The sequence below is a fragment of the Colias eurytheme genome, chromosome 20 (assembly GCF_061535395.1).
Source record: "Colias eurytheme isolate Ceu_HAF_F1 chromosome 20, ilColEury1 Martin Lab GWU primary, whole genome shotgun sequence".
Classification (NCBI taxonomy): domain Eukaryota; kingdom Metazoa; phylum Arthropoda; class Insecta; order Lepidoptera; family Pieridae; genus Colias; species Colias eurytheme.
In genome coordinates this window covers 1699811-1716749 of record NC_142999.1, presented here as the reverse complement: position 1 = coordinate 1716749, position 16939 = coordinate 1699811, and the positions used below count along the sequence as shown (strand labels likewise).

At 34.1% G+C, this 16939-nt stretch overlaps 1 protein-coding gene across 2 annotated transcripts; it reads left to right on the top strand.

Annotated features, from left to right (window-relative positions):
* The first annotated feature begins 2307 nt into the window (after nt 1-2307).
* On the top strand, nt 2308-5998 carry LOC149899485 (MYG1 exonuclease). Of its 2 annotated transcripts, none has more exons than XM_090113738.1 (4): nt 2308-2410; nt 3128-3378; nt 4422-4988; nt 5822-5998. In XM_090113738.1, exons 2-4 carry the CDS (start codon nt 3179-3181, stop codon nt 5979-5981), a joined length of 927 nt encoding a protein of 308 aa, XP_089969864.1. In that variant the 5' UTR covers nt 2308-2410; nt 3128-3178; the 3' UTR covers nt 5982-5998. The 2 variants fall into 2 exon arrangements, with proteins under 2 accessions (XP_089969864.1, XP_089969863.1); XM_090113737.1 differs by having other exon boundaries at nt 2314-2545.
* Nucleotides 5999-16939: the final 10941 nt, after the last annotated feature.

The window sequence follows — 16939 nt, the reverse complement described above, 5'->3', positions numbered from 1 at the left end:
TCTGTCTATCTGTTTGTTCCGGCTAATCTCTGGAACAGCTGGAACGATTTTGATGTGACTTTGACTGACATATAGATGACGTTATAAGGAGTAACTGTGGCTATTTTTTATAATTCAAGGTTAAACCGCGGGATGCAGCTAGTATTAAATTATTTTTTTTAATAAAACCTCCTGTAACAAGAGAAATATGCATGTAAATTTAACATACAGATATTTGTAATACAAGTACCTACATATCATCACTACATAGTATTTATACTATGTAGTGATGATATGTCGCTTTCTTTGTCCCTATTTCCCTATGTCCCTTTGTATGCTTAAATCTTTAAAACTACGCTACGGATTTTCATGCGGTTTTTTTTAATAGATAGAGTGATTCAAGAGGAAGGTTTTAGTATATAATTTATTAGGTTTTAGACAAAGCGGGCGAAGCCGCGGGCGGTAAGCTAGTTAAGTATAAATGAATATAGTATCGATTAAAATTGCAGGGTGTCATAATTCTTAATAATATAACATAAGAATTTTTAATGTAGATCTTCAAACATTATTTTTCACTATATCTGGAACATCGGTATAATACAACTTAATATCGAGCAGTAGTAAAACAGGCTTTAAAAGCTTCGATACGCTAACGCCATCTGGTAAGAACACAGGTAAGAAGTAGCAAATTTATAATATTTAAAATTGAAAATCTTTTAACTTGTGGCTTATAACATTACTTTATTATAGGTATTCTTAGTTTTACTTTTAAATTATTATATGTATGTTAGTCTGTAAGATTATTTATTATAGTTATTTATTCTATGGGTCTGTACAATTTATTGTCTATTACCTGAATTAAATATAATAAATAAATAAAAAATTACACCTTTTTTGGTACGTGGGAGTTACGGTTAGCAATGAACATATTATTACCACAGAATAATAACTAGTACTAGTAGTATATTATTATTAGTCTGTGGTACTAGTATTACCTTAGTATTACCATAGGTATTACCTACTTATTATTTTGAAATGGTTTCTCGTGGACATGTTGGAGTTATATTAATTATTTGTCTTCGCTTTTTACGTTATTGCTGTTTAAAAAAATGAAAAACAGAAATAGTGGAGCAGAGGCGATCAATACCAATTTAATTAACAATTATTAGAATAATTCAAATCCCGTCATTATAGCGCCATCTCGATTAATTATTATAAATTAATTATGTCGTAGTTGACGTATATTTGTACAGATGTCGCTATAATACACGTACAAATTATTACAAATTATGAATATTTGAGAATGAGTTATTGCTTATTTTTATTTAAATTTTAACTTAGTATTATCATGAACTATTACCTAGAAAGCATTCATAATTATTAATTACGTTCTACTTCTATCAGGGGAGGACACCTCGAACCGTAGACAGAGATACCAAGTTGGTTTCTCTCTCTACGCCTCGAACAAACTGACAGTCATTAAAGAAAGCGACGCCATCTATACTTTGGTTAATAAAAACTTATTTCTATTAGTTATATTAAAACACCAATAGATGGCACTATACTTTTCAAAGTGATTGCAAATTGTTTATAGATCATATTAAAAAAAAGGCAAGGTATTCTTTAAACATTGTTTAATTCTAATAGATCGAATACATAGCTTACCTTTTTTTCAAATTCCATTTATTTACTTTGATTAATATCATAATATGGTATCAAATACACTAGCAACATTCTAAAAGCTTCTCAGTGTTGTTAGTAATGATCTGAGGTAATGATAAATAATAATAGTTAAAAAAAACTATAAAACACGCTTTTTATAGAAAACCGAACTAAAAAATAGAAAATTTTATCAAATTAGTGTATTGTCATCGGTCCTCAATAAATCTACAAAGTTTGAACGAAATCTGGCCGTTTAAAGTGGGTCAAAATCGCGCCCAAAGAAGTCGGTTACAAACAAACAAACATACAGGTGAAGCTAATATAAAGCGTGTAAAAACAACAAAGTACTAAAAAAGTAAGGTTTTTCAACAGTAAAAGTTTATTCAGAATTAGATTCTAGAACAATAATTATCACCGATTTATATTTCAGTATCTTAAATAGCTATAATTCAGGTAAATATTATAGATAAAAAATACTGTGTCTGACTAAATCTATATAGAAACCATTTTATTAATTTCTTAGGTGGTCTGTGTACGTGGTTGATACTCTTTTACTTCTATAATCTGTGGCATTTTGCAGCTCAGCTATACATTATTCCTCTATGTTTGCAGCTTAGCAAATTATAATTTTAACGGTGTTCTTTTGTGATAAATATTAAATATAAATTTTTTTATTTAATCATTTAGAACGCTTCCTAGTATCTCTTAATATGTGCTATCGGTAACGATAAATTAAATTCAAAAGTTACTTCGGATTGCCGCTTTGTTTGTAAGTACGGCACGATATCGTTAACTTATGTTTAAGCGTATATTACCTAATCTTGCCGTATTGATATCTAATAATTCGAAATCTCGATTCATTAGTGTATCTAAACAATATTTTAAACAAATCGAAATGACTAAGGTTGGTATTTTTAAGTTTGTAAAGAATTTTGCTTGTAAATTTTGAGGTTATAAAAAGCAGTATGATAAACAATAATTATTGACGATTGCAGGGATTAGTGTTACACCAGAATACAAGGTTGTGGTTAACGATATATTATCCTTTTATGTATTATCAATTTCATGGTGTTTTCAATCCAACAAAATATAAATAACAACTTCGTTCTCAATTCCCGCTTTATGTTGACAGACCTGCCAGCTTTATTTATTTCAATTACGAAAATCGTAGTATTCATATCATTTAATTAAAACCTTAATCAGGTTAAAAGGTTTAGGTTATTTATTATTATATATAAACATTATTTCTAGGTAAATAATAGAAAATTTGTATTTAAAAGTAGTCTATACTAATATTATAAAAAGGAAAGGTTTGTAATTATGTATGGTTTTCACGCATAAACTACTGGACCGATTTTGATGAAATTTGGCACAGACAATCTTTAGACCCTGTGAAAGAACATAGGCTACCTTTTATTGCGAAATATGTACCACGGGCGAAGCTGGGGTGGACCGCTAGTTATTAATAAGATCTTTCATTCATCAGATCGGAACACACGATGGAGTATTCCACTGTGATGAAGTCCTAGCCTGCTTTATGCTGCAACGCCTCCCAGAATACAAAGATGCGGAAATCATCAGAACAAGGGAAATTGAGAAGCTCAATGCTTGTGACATAGTAGTTGATGTTGGTGCGGTATTCGACCATAACAAGAAGCGATATGATCACCATCAAAGGGAATTTAATGAGACACTGAGCAGCTTGAAACCTGAATTGGGTGATAAATATAATATTAAGTAAGTTATTTATGTTTCTTGATTATGACCGCCTCCTTGGTACAGTGGTTGACGCGTTAGCGTAGAAACGAGGGGTCCTGGGTTCGATTCCTGGAGGAGACGAAGAAAAAAAAAATGTCTTAGTCTGGCAGGACACAGAAGGCTGATCACCTACTTGTCCCTAAAGAAAATCGACCAGTGAAACAGATGTATGAATAATGCATCTGCCCCTTACCCCACAACGGGGACACGGGACTTCACTTATTTATGTTTCTTATAGTTTTTAATTCATGTCAGGAAAGAGCAAAATGTCTTGCCATCTGTACTTATATCTGTTTAAACGGTAGGAATGATTTGCATAGCCATGTCATATGTAAAATGTTTAATAGCATCTGATATGATTGAACAGTTGATTATAAAAAAAATATAATAATTTTTTTTTCAAAGGGTGGCCATTTTGTTTAAGCACAATTCTGCCAATGTCACATTGGGAAGATAATACATGATTGAGGAAATAACATTAATAAATTGACAACAATCAAATCGCACATATACCTAAAACAAAGAGAGACAATCACAATATATAAAATTAGTACTGTTATTTAGGACAGATAATAAATAAAACATCTAATATACTTAATTATAGTATTAAATATATTTTTGTTCAAGGTCCAATTTCAATCCATTTTAGGGTAATTGATTAAATTTCTGATAAAGAAATAAGGTGATCAAGTTTTTAAATCCTACATAAAGTCTTATACAAATCATAAATTTATAAAGTTTTTTTCTATTGTTATCATTACATATACTGCAAATATTTCAATAAGTGGCATCTTATTATTTTACTAGCTTTCCGCCCGCGCTTCGCCCGCTTTGTCTAAAACCTAATAAATTATATACTAAAACCTTCCTCTTGAATCACTATCTATTACAAAAAACCGCATCAAAATCCGTTGCGTAGTTTTAAAGATTTAAGCATACATAGGGACATAGGGACAGAAAAAACGACTTTGTTTTGTACTATGTAGTGATGATGCCACACACATTAACTATTTTATTCTCAGGTTAAGCTCAGCTGGGCTCATCTACGCATTTTACGGTGAGAGAGTTATACAAACGCTCGCACCAAAAGAACATCCTTTACAATCTGATGACCTAAAACTGATATTTAAAAAAGTTTACGAAAACTTCATTGAAGAAATGGATGCTATTGATAATGGTGTGCCCATGACTGATAAGGAGCCTAGATATAAAATACGCACGCACTTAAGCGCAAGAGTCAGCAGATTGAACCCTGAATGGAACTCCTCACAGACAATAAGCACCAATGAAATATTCGAAAAAGCCATGAAGCTAGTGAGCGAGGAATTTATATACACAGTGAATTATTTCATATCAGTCTGGCTGCCAGCTAGAGATTACGTGAAAAACTCGTTAGAGGATCGTTTCGAAGTGCACAAGTCGGGTAAAATCTTGGAATTTAAGGAACGGTTTCCATGGAAAGAGCATTTGTTTGATTTGGAAGAGGAAATGGGTGTATCGCAAGAGATTATGTATGTGTTGTTTAACGACAAGCCGAAGTCCTGGAGGGTGCAAGCAGTACCTATGAATCCTGGCAGCTTTGTTACTAGGTAATAATTTTTGAAGTGAAAACTTCTTTAGCGGCGTTGAGCACTTTTTCTGTAATGGGTATAAAATCTTAAACTCGCGTCAGGACACGTGACCTGATCGAAAAAGCGTAAGACGGATACCATTCCAAAATATCAAACGTGCTCAATGTTAATAATCAAGTTTTCACTTCTGCCAGCACTCCCGGAGTGCAACCTGTCTTTTTTTTACTGTTATCAATGAATAATTGCTTAAGAAGTTTTATAATACATAAATGATAGTGATATTAAAGTTTTGTATCACTATGTGTATTTAGGATAAAACTGAAATTACTAAATCGGTTTTGATGTTATTTCGCGGATAAGAGGGTTTATATGTGCCTTTGTTACTTTTATTTTTATATTTTTTTACATGGGACTTCACAACTCGGACAATTATGCCTTCAACTAGACTGTTTAGCTCTTTTGAATCGTCAAAATACAGAAAAGTTATAATTTACCACTAGTATATTATAACTACAATTCAATTTCCATTTATCTATAAGTTTAAGGGAAAAATATATAAAAATAAATGCATATTAATGTACTAGCTTTCCACCCGCGGCTTCGCTCGCGTTTTCAAAGAAAAACCCGCATAGTTCCCGTTCCCGTGGGATTTCCTATGTGTTATTCTGATGTATAAGCTATATTGTGGTAAAGTTTCATTCAAATCCATTCAGTAGTTTTTACGTGAAAGAGTAACAAACATCCATACATCCATACTTACAAACTTTCGCCTTTATAATAGTAGTAATGTATATCAATGGCGAAAATATATACATATCAATGTTTGTCATTTGTATCTCAATTTATTCCAGGAAACCATTACACAAGAAGTGGTGGGGGGTACGAGATGATCTACTGAGTGAAGTAGCGAACATAAAAGGTTGCATATTCTGTCACAGTACAGGCTTCATCGGCGGAAACGAGACAAGAGAGGGTGCTTTAGCAATGGCCGTTGCTAGTTTGGAAGCGTGAAATAGATTGAAGGTTACTTAATTTTGAGTTAAAATTAAATCATCATTTTTATATCCTTTAAAATTTTGAAATATTTATAAAGCGCTGTGCTCCTCGGTTTTACCTGCAGTGCTCCGCTCCTGTTGGTCTTAGAGTGATGATATATAACCTATAGTGCTCTTTGATAAATGGGCTATCTAACACTAAAAGAATTTTTCAAATTGGACCAGTAGTTCTTGAGATTAGTGCGTTCAATCAAACAAACAAACTCTTCAGCTCTTTAATATTATAGTATAGATTTATATAAATGAACTAAAACGCAAGGCTTTTCTAGTTTCTATGATTGCTTGGGATTATTTTAATGTGTATCACGGATTTGAGAAAAAATGTGAATAAACTATATCTACACTAATATTATAAAGAGGAAAACTTTGTTTGTTTGTTTGGTTGTAATTAATAGGCTCATAAACTACTGGACCGATTTTAATGAAATTTGGCACAGATAATCTTTAGACCCTGAGAAAGAACATAGGCTACCTTTTATTGCGAAATATGTACCACGGGCGAAGCCGGGGCGGACCGCTAGTTATACTACATTTATGTAGGTGTATGTATTTGACCATCAATTGCTAGAAATAATATATATGTATTATATTAGAATTTATATTAGAAATTCAGTTGAATAGGCAACATTATTATATGTATGTATTTTGTTAAAACGTTTAGCATTGGTATGACTATTTACTAATATGTTGTTGGTTTGGGGAAAATAAATTAAAATTATTATCATTTTAAATTATACCAATTGTTAAGCTCTATTGCTTGTGAATAAAATTGTGATTTTTTTTTTAAATACCTACTACACTATACTTTTAATTTTTGGTTGTCGAATTAAAAATATATGAAACTTTATAACTTTTTTTATTTGTTATGTAAATAGTAGTTAACTATTTGTGGTGTAAACACATGCAAATGGGTATTTCTAATCAAATTCCAAATTTTGAGTTTCTCTTTGAATTTTTTTTTCCTTTAAACTAGAGTTGCCACGAATATTCGGCTACTATTCGGTATTCGGCCTATTCGGCCATTTTGTTTGGTATTCGGTATTTGGCCGAATTATCGGTATTATCGGTCTTTATCTCTTATATATAAAATTCTCGTGTCACAATGTTAGTCTGCATACTCCTCCGAAACGGGTGGACCGATTCTCATGAAATTTTCTGTGCATATCGGGTAAGTCTGAGAATCGGCCAACATCTATTTTTCATATGTACCACGGGCGAAGCCGGGGCGGACCGCTAGTATTTTTATAAAATTCATGAAATGCGGGATCTATTAATGGTAATAGATTCATCAAATCCTTCTTTTTTTCTTTACTTATCAGTAAAGTGTCTTTGGATACAACTTCCAGCTGTATGTTGTCAAAATTTTGTTTGCCCCTTTTTCTGTAATTTATTTTATTTATTTTATTTTATACACTTTATTGTGCTGCCAACATAACAAAAGTGGGTACAATAGGACTTAAACTAGTACAAACAACACAGAGGGCGGCCTTATTACTAACAAGTAATCTCTTCCAGGCAACCAACAGATTGTGTGAAAAACAATATTACTACAGCGGAGGTAGGTAAAAAGTTAAACATAAATAGATGTTACTAAAAATACAGTCATAATATACACACTAAAATAAGATAAAATATACCATACCAAAAGATATAGAATACATATAATAATATAATGCTATAAATAAAATAAATATAATAATATATAAATACATCATAAAAATATAAACATAATATACTATAAAATATACTACAAATACAAAATACTATATCGATTCAAACGCAAGATTTAAAAAGTGGTCACGTATGAGGCTCTTAAATTTAGATAGAGTTTGAGCTTGCCTTATGGGTATAGGTAAGGAATTCCATAGATTAATGGCCGTAATAATAAAAGAATCACCATAAAAGCGCGTGCGATGGAAAGGTGTGCACAGGACAAGCCTATCCACTGAACGAAGGGAATAGCTTTCACAGTGCAAGAAGTCAAATTTATTTTTAAGGTATGAAGGAGTCTTAGGGTCAAAAAGGACACGATAAAGTAACTGCAAGTAATGCACTTTCCGGCGAAAGCGGACTGGGAGCCACTTGAGCTTCTTGCGGAAGGAAGAGACATGGTCGTATTTGCGAAGACCAAATACAAACCGGATACCATAGTTCTGGAGGCGCTCAAGTTTTTCTATCTGCTCGACTGATAAATCAGGAAAGCAAGCATCAGCGTAGTCAATAATAGGAAGGAGAAGGGACTGTGCTAGCATAACTTTGGTCGATATGGGTAAGAAATTACGAAGACGCCGCAATGAACTGGAAGCAGCATAAAATTTCCGACTCAGTTCCTGAATGTGATGCGACCAAGATAGTGTCTGATCCAGGTAGACACCTAAATTTTTGACGTGCTCGCTATAAGGTATGATTTCTCCCCGAATCTGTACAGAAGGCAGTATACCCCAATCAACCTCCGATATTTGGTAAGGACTACCGATAACGATGACCTGGCTTTTCGACGGATTGATTTTTAGGCCAAATTGATCACACCATGTTACTATGTTGGTTAGTTCGTTGTTGATGGAATGAACTGCGTTAGGTAGGTTATCAGGGGTTGATTGCGTGTAGATCTGTAAATCGTCGGCAAACATATGGTAGGGAGAAGTTAATTGAGATGTGAGATTGTTAATAAATATGGCAAATAGGAGAGGTGACAAGACGCCACCCTGTGGCACACCGGCGGGTACTGCACACCAAGATGAATGTTTGTCATCCATCAGGATACGCTGCCGCCGGTCGCCCAGGTAACTTTGAAACCAGTTAAGAACTGTCGATGAAAAGTTAAGAAGTCGTAGCAAACTCAGAAGGATATTGTGATTTACCGTGTTAAAAGCATTGCTAAAATCTAAGAGAGTTAGAACAGTAAGTTGCTTGTTGTCCATACCATGACGAATGTCATCGGTAACTTTAACCAGGGCTGTCGTCGTACTATGACCGGGACGAAAGCCTGACTGATAAGGACTAAGGATGTTATTAGTGTTAAGGAAACTGGTAAGCTGGGAGTGGATAAGACGCTCGAGTACTTTAGAAAGGAATGGTAAGATGGAGATAGGACGAAAATCAGGTAAACTCAAAGGATTAGATTTTTTGGGCATGGGAATGACATGAGCGTCCTTCCAGGAACTAGGAAAAGAACCGGAGGTGACTGAAAAATTAAGGATATGTGTTATGACGGGAATAATGATATCAAGGATAGGAATGATCATATTACGACTGATATGGTCAGTACCAATGGCATTCGATGATATGGACAGGATTGTCTTCTTAACTTCATCTACAGAACTTTTCTTGAAAATAAACGGGGGAAAATCAGGAGTAGAAATGGTAGAAAGATTTTTAACAGTAGAGGCAAGTTGTACATTATGATTAAGAATAGACGAAGAAGCAAAGTGTGAATTTAAATTATCGATATTAATGTTACAAGAAGAAAAGGTGTGGGAGGCTTTACCAACTCCTAGAGATTTTAAAAATTTCCAAATTTTAACAGGGTCGCCGTTCTCGACCGACTTATGGATATGGCGCCTTTGTGCATCCCTACACAATACGTTGCAACGATTACGGATACTTTTATATTTGACCTGTACCTCAGCAGTTTTAGCAGTTTTCAATTTAGACTTGGCACGATGTTTTTTATTTAGGAGCGATTTAAGTTCTGGAGAAAGCCAGGGTGCAGGTGTGTGCTTTTTCTTCACAGGTCTTAATGGTGCATGTTTATCATATAAAGCAAGCATGACATCGTTAAATACGCTCACTTTTAAGTCCATGGTGTCTGCATCATAAACTGCCTGCCAATCACACTCAGAAGCATCCAGTCGAAGTTGATCGTAATCCATACCGGCAAAATTACGCAGCAGGATAGAGGAAGGTTTGAACTTAGGTGGGCGGAGTTTGTAGGATAAGTAGATCAGGTCGTGATAGGAAAAACATCGGCAGAACACTGCCCATGCTTGGATACGGAAAGAGGGGAGGAGACAATGATATGATCAAGAAGGGATGGGCAGCAGCCAGGAGAGAAATGAGTAGGATTAAGTGGGAGTAATTGGAGGTTGTGTGAACAAAGGAGAGAGCATAATTTTTTACTACGGTGGTCATCTTTGAGTAGACATGTATTGAAGTCACCCATAAAAATTATGTGATCGTATTCGGGAGTTAGGTCATCTAGGAGATTCTCAAAGGAAGGGAAGTAATTATTGGTCAGGGAAGGGCTATAGAAAACACCAAGGAGAATTTTGGAGTTAGGTAGTAGGACTTCGATGAGGAGATGTTCAGTGGTGTTATTAGGAGGGGGCTGAGAGGAAGATCGAATCAACTTAAACGGGATGTAAGACCGAAGATAAATCGCGACTCCACCACCGCCTTTGCCAATACGATCATTGCGGATAAGGTTAAAGCCGGGAAGGGAATAATTGGCTGAAGGAAGGGAAGGCTTTAGCCATGATTCGGAGATAAGGATAGCATGGATATTATTTTCTACGAATGATGCAAGCATGTCAGGAAAGTGAGCCGGAATACTCTGTGCATTAATGTGAGTCGCGTTAAAATTTTTATGGGCATCATTAAACAAGGAAGAGAGGACAAGGTCGAGAGGAGAGGAAGCACTATGAAAGCTATTCTCATCGCTGTTTAAAAGATCAGAACTACAATCGTGATACTCAGAACTTACGTTTGACATTATATGTATATAAAAAAATAATAATAAATTACTTATAAATATTGATAATATACAAATAATATATATAAAGAAAAACAAATATACCGATAATGATAATAATAAATGAATAAGTTAATACTATAATATACCTAGTACCTTCCGGAATTTAACTATAAAAAATAAAAGTATAGTTTAACACAAAACACCAAAAACAATTATTACATTATTTTATTACTTTAAAAGAGCTTTCATTGTCCAAATCTGTCTTGAAACGAATTTCTCCTATGGGATCTTTATATTGCAGCCATTTTACAAGAATTTTACAGGTTGCCATAAGAATTTATCACCAAAATTTTTATTTTTTTCGAACTTAATTCCGAAAAATTTAGGAAATCATCAAGCTTCATTGGTACAACGTTAAACGCATTATTAATCTTGCAAGATCTTACCAGTTGAATCCAATCATTGAGGTGGTTTATTTTTATCTGCGTTTTCTTTTTTGTGCTCTCAATGAGAGAATGATCCGAATTACACTCCATGTGGCTGTGTCCACTGACGAGAAACTTATGGTTGATTGTCTCTAGCGTTGGATGCATGTGCCGTAAAACCACAAACATCATTGCAACAGCATTGTTTTTGTTTTGGCCTCCACATGTGTCTGAATAAAACGTTACTTCTTTGATTGTTGGAGGCAATTTCATAAGAAAATGCCACAAACATGACGCGATTTGATTAGCTCCTCGAGCACTGATAGTTTCGTCGCACATATAACATGTAGCTTTATCATTAGCTAAATCGTGTACTGTCAGATTAAAAGACCATAGCTGCCGTTTGTAAAAAGCAACAGAAGTTTTCAGGTAAGGCGTAGGCAGGCATTGCTGCAGGTCAAATGTATACGCTCCAAAAGAAGGATTGCGCTTGGCTTCATCTTTATCCATTCTTTTTTCTGAATAAGCTTTTTCAGCTTGTGATTGATGCTCAAGAAGCTCAACTTCGTAATTGAATCTGTCTTCGCCAACAGCTAACTCTATTTTTGTGTTAAGAAGATCACACTTGTGGCAAGTATCTTTAGATGGCATTTTAAACGACAGTTTTAAATCATGGAAACATTGTGTAAAAATAGTAGATTCATAAAGACATAAATCAACTAATAAAAGAGCATAAATTATCTGAAAACTTAAAACTTTTTGGAAAGGAAATGAGATCTTAAGAAAATCAAAGCATCCAGAGAAGAGTCATTTAAACGAGATCTTATCTTATTACAAAAATAACCGGCTGTAGAAAATGCTCGTTCTGATTCGACACTTGTCGGCTTGATAGTAATAAGAGCTTGGTATGCCTTTGTTAACAATTTTCCGCTACCACCGCCATTTTCGTGTAACGCCATTTCACATAAAACCATTTTGTTCTTTTCTAAATTGGATGCAAACAAAGTAGGGGCAGCATTACTTTTAGTTGGTTTCAATTAATGTAAAAGCTCCTCTTTAAAACTTTTGAATGCAGGAGCAGAAATGGCTAAATTTACATGTGATGCCAAAGGAACGTTTTCATCATCGTCGAAAGCAATTTTCGTAACAATACTTTTTATAAACTCTACCGTCGCACAGTATTTTTTTGACCCTTCTTTTGCGACAGCCTAATTTTATTGAATGAATGTATGGATATATACATGACAAACGCAAGAGTAAAACTCCCATGAAGCTCACTATCATACTTTTCGAAAAAATTCAATCTGAATAAAAAGTACCGGTATTTTATATAATTCAATTTTAATTTTTTATTAATTTTTCTACCATTATAACACATTTTTTTGCATTGCGAGCGTCAAGGCTAGCCATAGGGCCAATTTTCGATCCATTCGGGGAAGAGCTGTGACTTCGCAATTTCGAGATAATCGCATAAATAACAAAATTTCATTTCTTTTTTTGTGACTGAACTTTTAAGAATAGGCAAATTATTTTTACTTCAAAACATAGTTATATGTATGGACTACTTCCACAAAAAAAACCGATCGCGAAAAGAGCGGGATTCGCGAGATATTAATTTCTGAAAAAGTACCGGTTCTTTAACGATTTTTTTGTATAAAATCCTAAATCACACTTTATCAATATTTTTATTTCATACTTTCATATAAAGGTAAGTAGGTACCCCAATTACTATTTCTTTTCTTTATTTATATACTTATACCACATTATACTATGAAGAGGATTACATAAATTTGTAAGTTTCCTTGTTTGTAAAATTATTAAAATAAACTTGACCTTGGATTTGGCAGGAAAAAATATGTAGCTAAGGGAGTGAAATGAAATGTGAAAATGTCTAAACTAAAAATACGTCATTTTCATTTGTTAGAATGAGTGAACTGTCTTCAATTTCAGTACAATATGATTCTTCTTCGTTGTGTTCATCTTCTTCTTCATTAAATTGAAATGGTTTCAACATTTCGATAACAGCAGAGGGCAAAGGCAATTTTTTCATACTGTTTTGGCGCATACTCAAACGTGTATTCGATATAACTGGATCGGACGATTCCAATGCCCTATGAAATAAGTCTTCCATTGTGTGTTTTCTGTCGTCTTTTCGGCTGTGATGTTCGCGGTCATATCGCCAATATTTATTTCTGGACTCTCCAGCTTGTTCGGATAAAACACCTACGGGCAGTACCGAGTTTTCTATAATTTCTTGGCCGTGAATAAGGATTTTGTGCATTGTCGTCGTCATGGGGTGCCAGTTGTAATTAGCTACATATTTTTTGGCTAAATTTCTGCAAAAAATTCCGAACTTCGTTGAGTCTACCGGTAGACCGCAGTTAATTGCCACTAAAATTACGTGTATGTCATCTACAAGCCATCTACTTATTCCTAATATGTCTGCAAATATGCCGCGACTTTCCTCATTAGCGAAAACTCTTCGAGCAGTATTTCCGTCATTAGTTGTTCCAGAGTTCGGACGTACAACATCTACTAGTATACCCAGACGATCCCGTATTTGCGCCTGAATTGTTTTTTTTCGGTCTTCAGTAATTATGCCCGCAGGTGACAACTTTGAGACTCGCCACTGTCTTACTCGGGGGTCATTTTTGTATCCCAAGTGGAGTAAGAACTCTAGAAATCTTATAAATGCATGAAGAGGGCTCAGACCATTTTTTATAGCTTCTTTATTAATTTGTGTAGAGAACGCCAAATCCAGGTCATTGAATTTAGTTGCTGTCAACCCGCAAATTGGACACCTTAGTTGAGAAAAGGTATTGTTGATGATATTGTACACCTTGCCATCTATTATACTTAATGTAAGATTACAAATAGTTTTTACTATGAAGCCTTTTGATGTGGCTGCTGCGATAGGGGACAAATTTTTTAATTGTTGTTCAACGTACTGTTTTTCTCTGAGAATAAGAGACTTTGACTCTTTTCTATATTGAATATGTAGAGGCCTGCAAGAGCGATATGATTGAGGTGTTGGATTTACCCAGAGAATTTGACTGCTGCACGTTTCCATGACCTTTAATGGTACGAAGGTTGTGGCAAATATAGTATTTTCATCATACAAAGGATCTTGGGGTGCCTTCTGCTTATATAATGATTGGCCTGTGCTGCCGTCAAAGCCCCAAGAGCCTTCAAATTTACAAGACAATTCGTCCAAATCCATTCGTTCGCAATACGCATTAATGACATCATCACAGAGACTTACAATTCTTTTAAATGTGTGTGCAAGCAGACCTTGTAGCGAAACAGAAGCTTCAACTTCATTTGCCAAGACTCCATCCTCTGGGTAACACTCCAGTTTTGCTTTTGCTACAAGTCTGTACGGTGGAAAAGCTTTAAAACCTCTTTTATTTAAATCTTGTTGTAAAAATTTATATGTTTCGACACTATATTTTCGGTCAATAAGTATACCAAGCGCTTCTTCTGGAGAGTATGGATTACTGTACTGATTTATTTTTGCCAACACTTCAGTTGATTTATTTGCAGACTCCAAACATATCTTTATCACAGCTTCTAAGTCATGGGCACTTTTTTTGCTTAGTTTTTTGTTGTCATGAGATTTAATGACTTTAGTAAATGATGAAATCAGTTTTGCTGATGGTTCATTCTGAATCAATAATTCTAGTGATTTTTGTTTTCTAAGTTGCGTTCGTTTATGAAGTTTTGCATATTCTTCATCTTTATTACAACAGGCAATTTCACGCAAGACCAAGCGATGAGGATCGGGAACTATTGGGTGTTCATCGGCTACCTCAGATGGCACGTCCAAAACCATAGGCGATACATCCAAGACGGCAGGTGGTACATTCACAACCTCAGAAGGTTTCGAAATGACATCTTGAGGAAGATCATTTATAAAAGGCTTATTCAACCAAGCGTTATTTTTTTTTCGAAATTGTGACAAAATTCTGTTGCTATCGTTATATCTTTTCTCAACTTTGTTGATAAAACGGTTTATAGCAATGTTAAAATTTTTCTCCTGTGGTTCTGAAAGGGGTGTATTTAATATAGTTGCAAAAATCGCTTTTACAAAAATATTCCTTTCCGATTTGGATAAGTCAAACGGTTTTCCATAGCGACCATGGAGTTTTTTACTCTCTTGATCCAGATATATGTATATATCATATCGAGTTAGTGTATGGCAGCCTGTTTCTACATCTAGCCTGTATGAGGCCACCTCCGAAGGATAAGAGGTTCCAGCTACAGCGTTATCCATAGCCTTTACGTATACAAAACTGTATGAATGGCAGTGAAAGTATTTAATCAAATAAAATAATTGGATTAAAGAAATTAAAAAACAAAGTAAAAAAGAAAAGTCAAAAATCAACAACCAATAAATGGCTTTACAAAACGAAATAGAAGATTTAATTAGGGTTTTGACCCACAACCAACCAACTGAAACGGTTGGACCGATAAAACCAACCGATTTTTCGTTTAAAGCGGATAAAACGCTAATTCAACCAACCTTACTTTTCAAACTACCAACTTTACTTTTTTTTACTTATTTCTCCAAACCAATTAACCCAACTCATGGAAATCAGCTTACATCTTATATGTAACTAACAAAACATTTCAATAGCGCGATTCAGCGCGCAAAAGCGCCCTCTAGTCTGGATTGCGAAAACTCCACACACCCCGATAATGTCAACTAATAAGTTGAAATAAATAGTCGTAATCTTGATATCTAGTGCCTAGAGAAAGCAATTTCAATTGATGGATGAGTTGAATAAAAAAAATTTGAACTATTTATTTTTATTTATCTAATTAAATGTCATCCGACCAAACAAATAGAGAATTTATTGAAAGTCTTTTAAAGCAAAAACATTTTTATTATAACACCTTATGTCGCGATAAACGCTAAATAACATCAATAAAAAAATAATTAAGATTAATTTGTAAATGATGTAATTTTACTGCATAAAGAAATTTTGTTTAATTTTAACTCAATTTTTTTTATAACTTTTTTATTTTTTATATTTTGTTATAGACACTTCAATTTACTAACAATATGTCTCATCAAATTTTCTGTAGTATTCCGTCATCTGAGAAACGCAACTCTATATAAGTTCAATTTATATTGTGGATTTTATACAAAAAATTCGTTAAAGAACCGGTACTTTTTCAGAAATTAATATCTCGCGAATCCCGCTCTTTTCGCGATCGGTTTTTTTTGTGGAAGTAGTCCATACATATAACTATGTTTTGAAGTAAAAATAATTTGCCTATTCTTAAAAGTTCAGTCACAAAAAAAGAAATGAAATTTTGTTATTTATGCGATTATCTCGAAATTGCGAAGTCACAGCTCTTCCCCGAATGGATCGAAAATTGGCCCTATGGCTAGCCTTGACGCTCGCAATGCAAAAAAATGTGTTATAATGGTAGAAAAATTAATAAAAAATTAAAATTGAATTATATAAAATACCGGTACTTTTTATTCAGATTGAATTTTTTCGAAAAGTATGATAGTGAGCTTCATGGGAGTTTTACTCTTGCGTTTGTCATGTATATATCCATACATTCATTCAATAAAATTAGGCTGTCGCAAAAGAAGGGTCAAAAAAATACTGTGCGTCGGTTTAGGAAAAATAGATTCATCTTCGAAAAAATCTTGAGCGTCGTTTAAGTATTTCAAGACGCCTTGAATTAAAAGGTATCTTTCTCCGATCCTCTTCTTTAAAGCTGCATGCAGTTCAGAACTCAGTACACTGTTATAGCCCGATAGTTTATTAAACAAACATT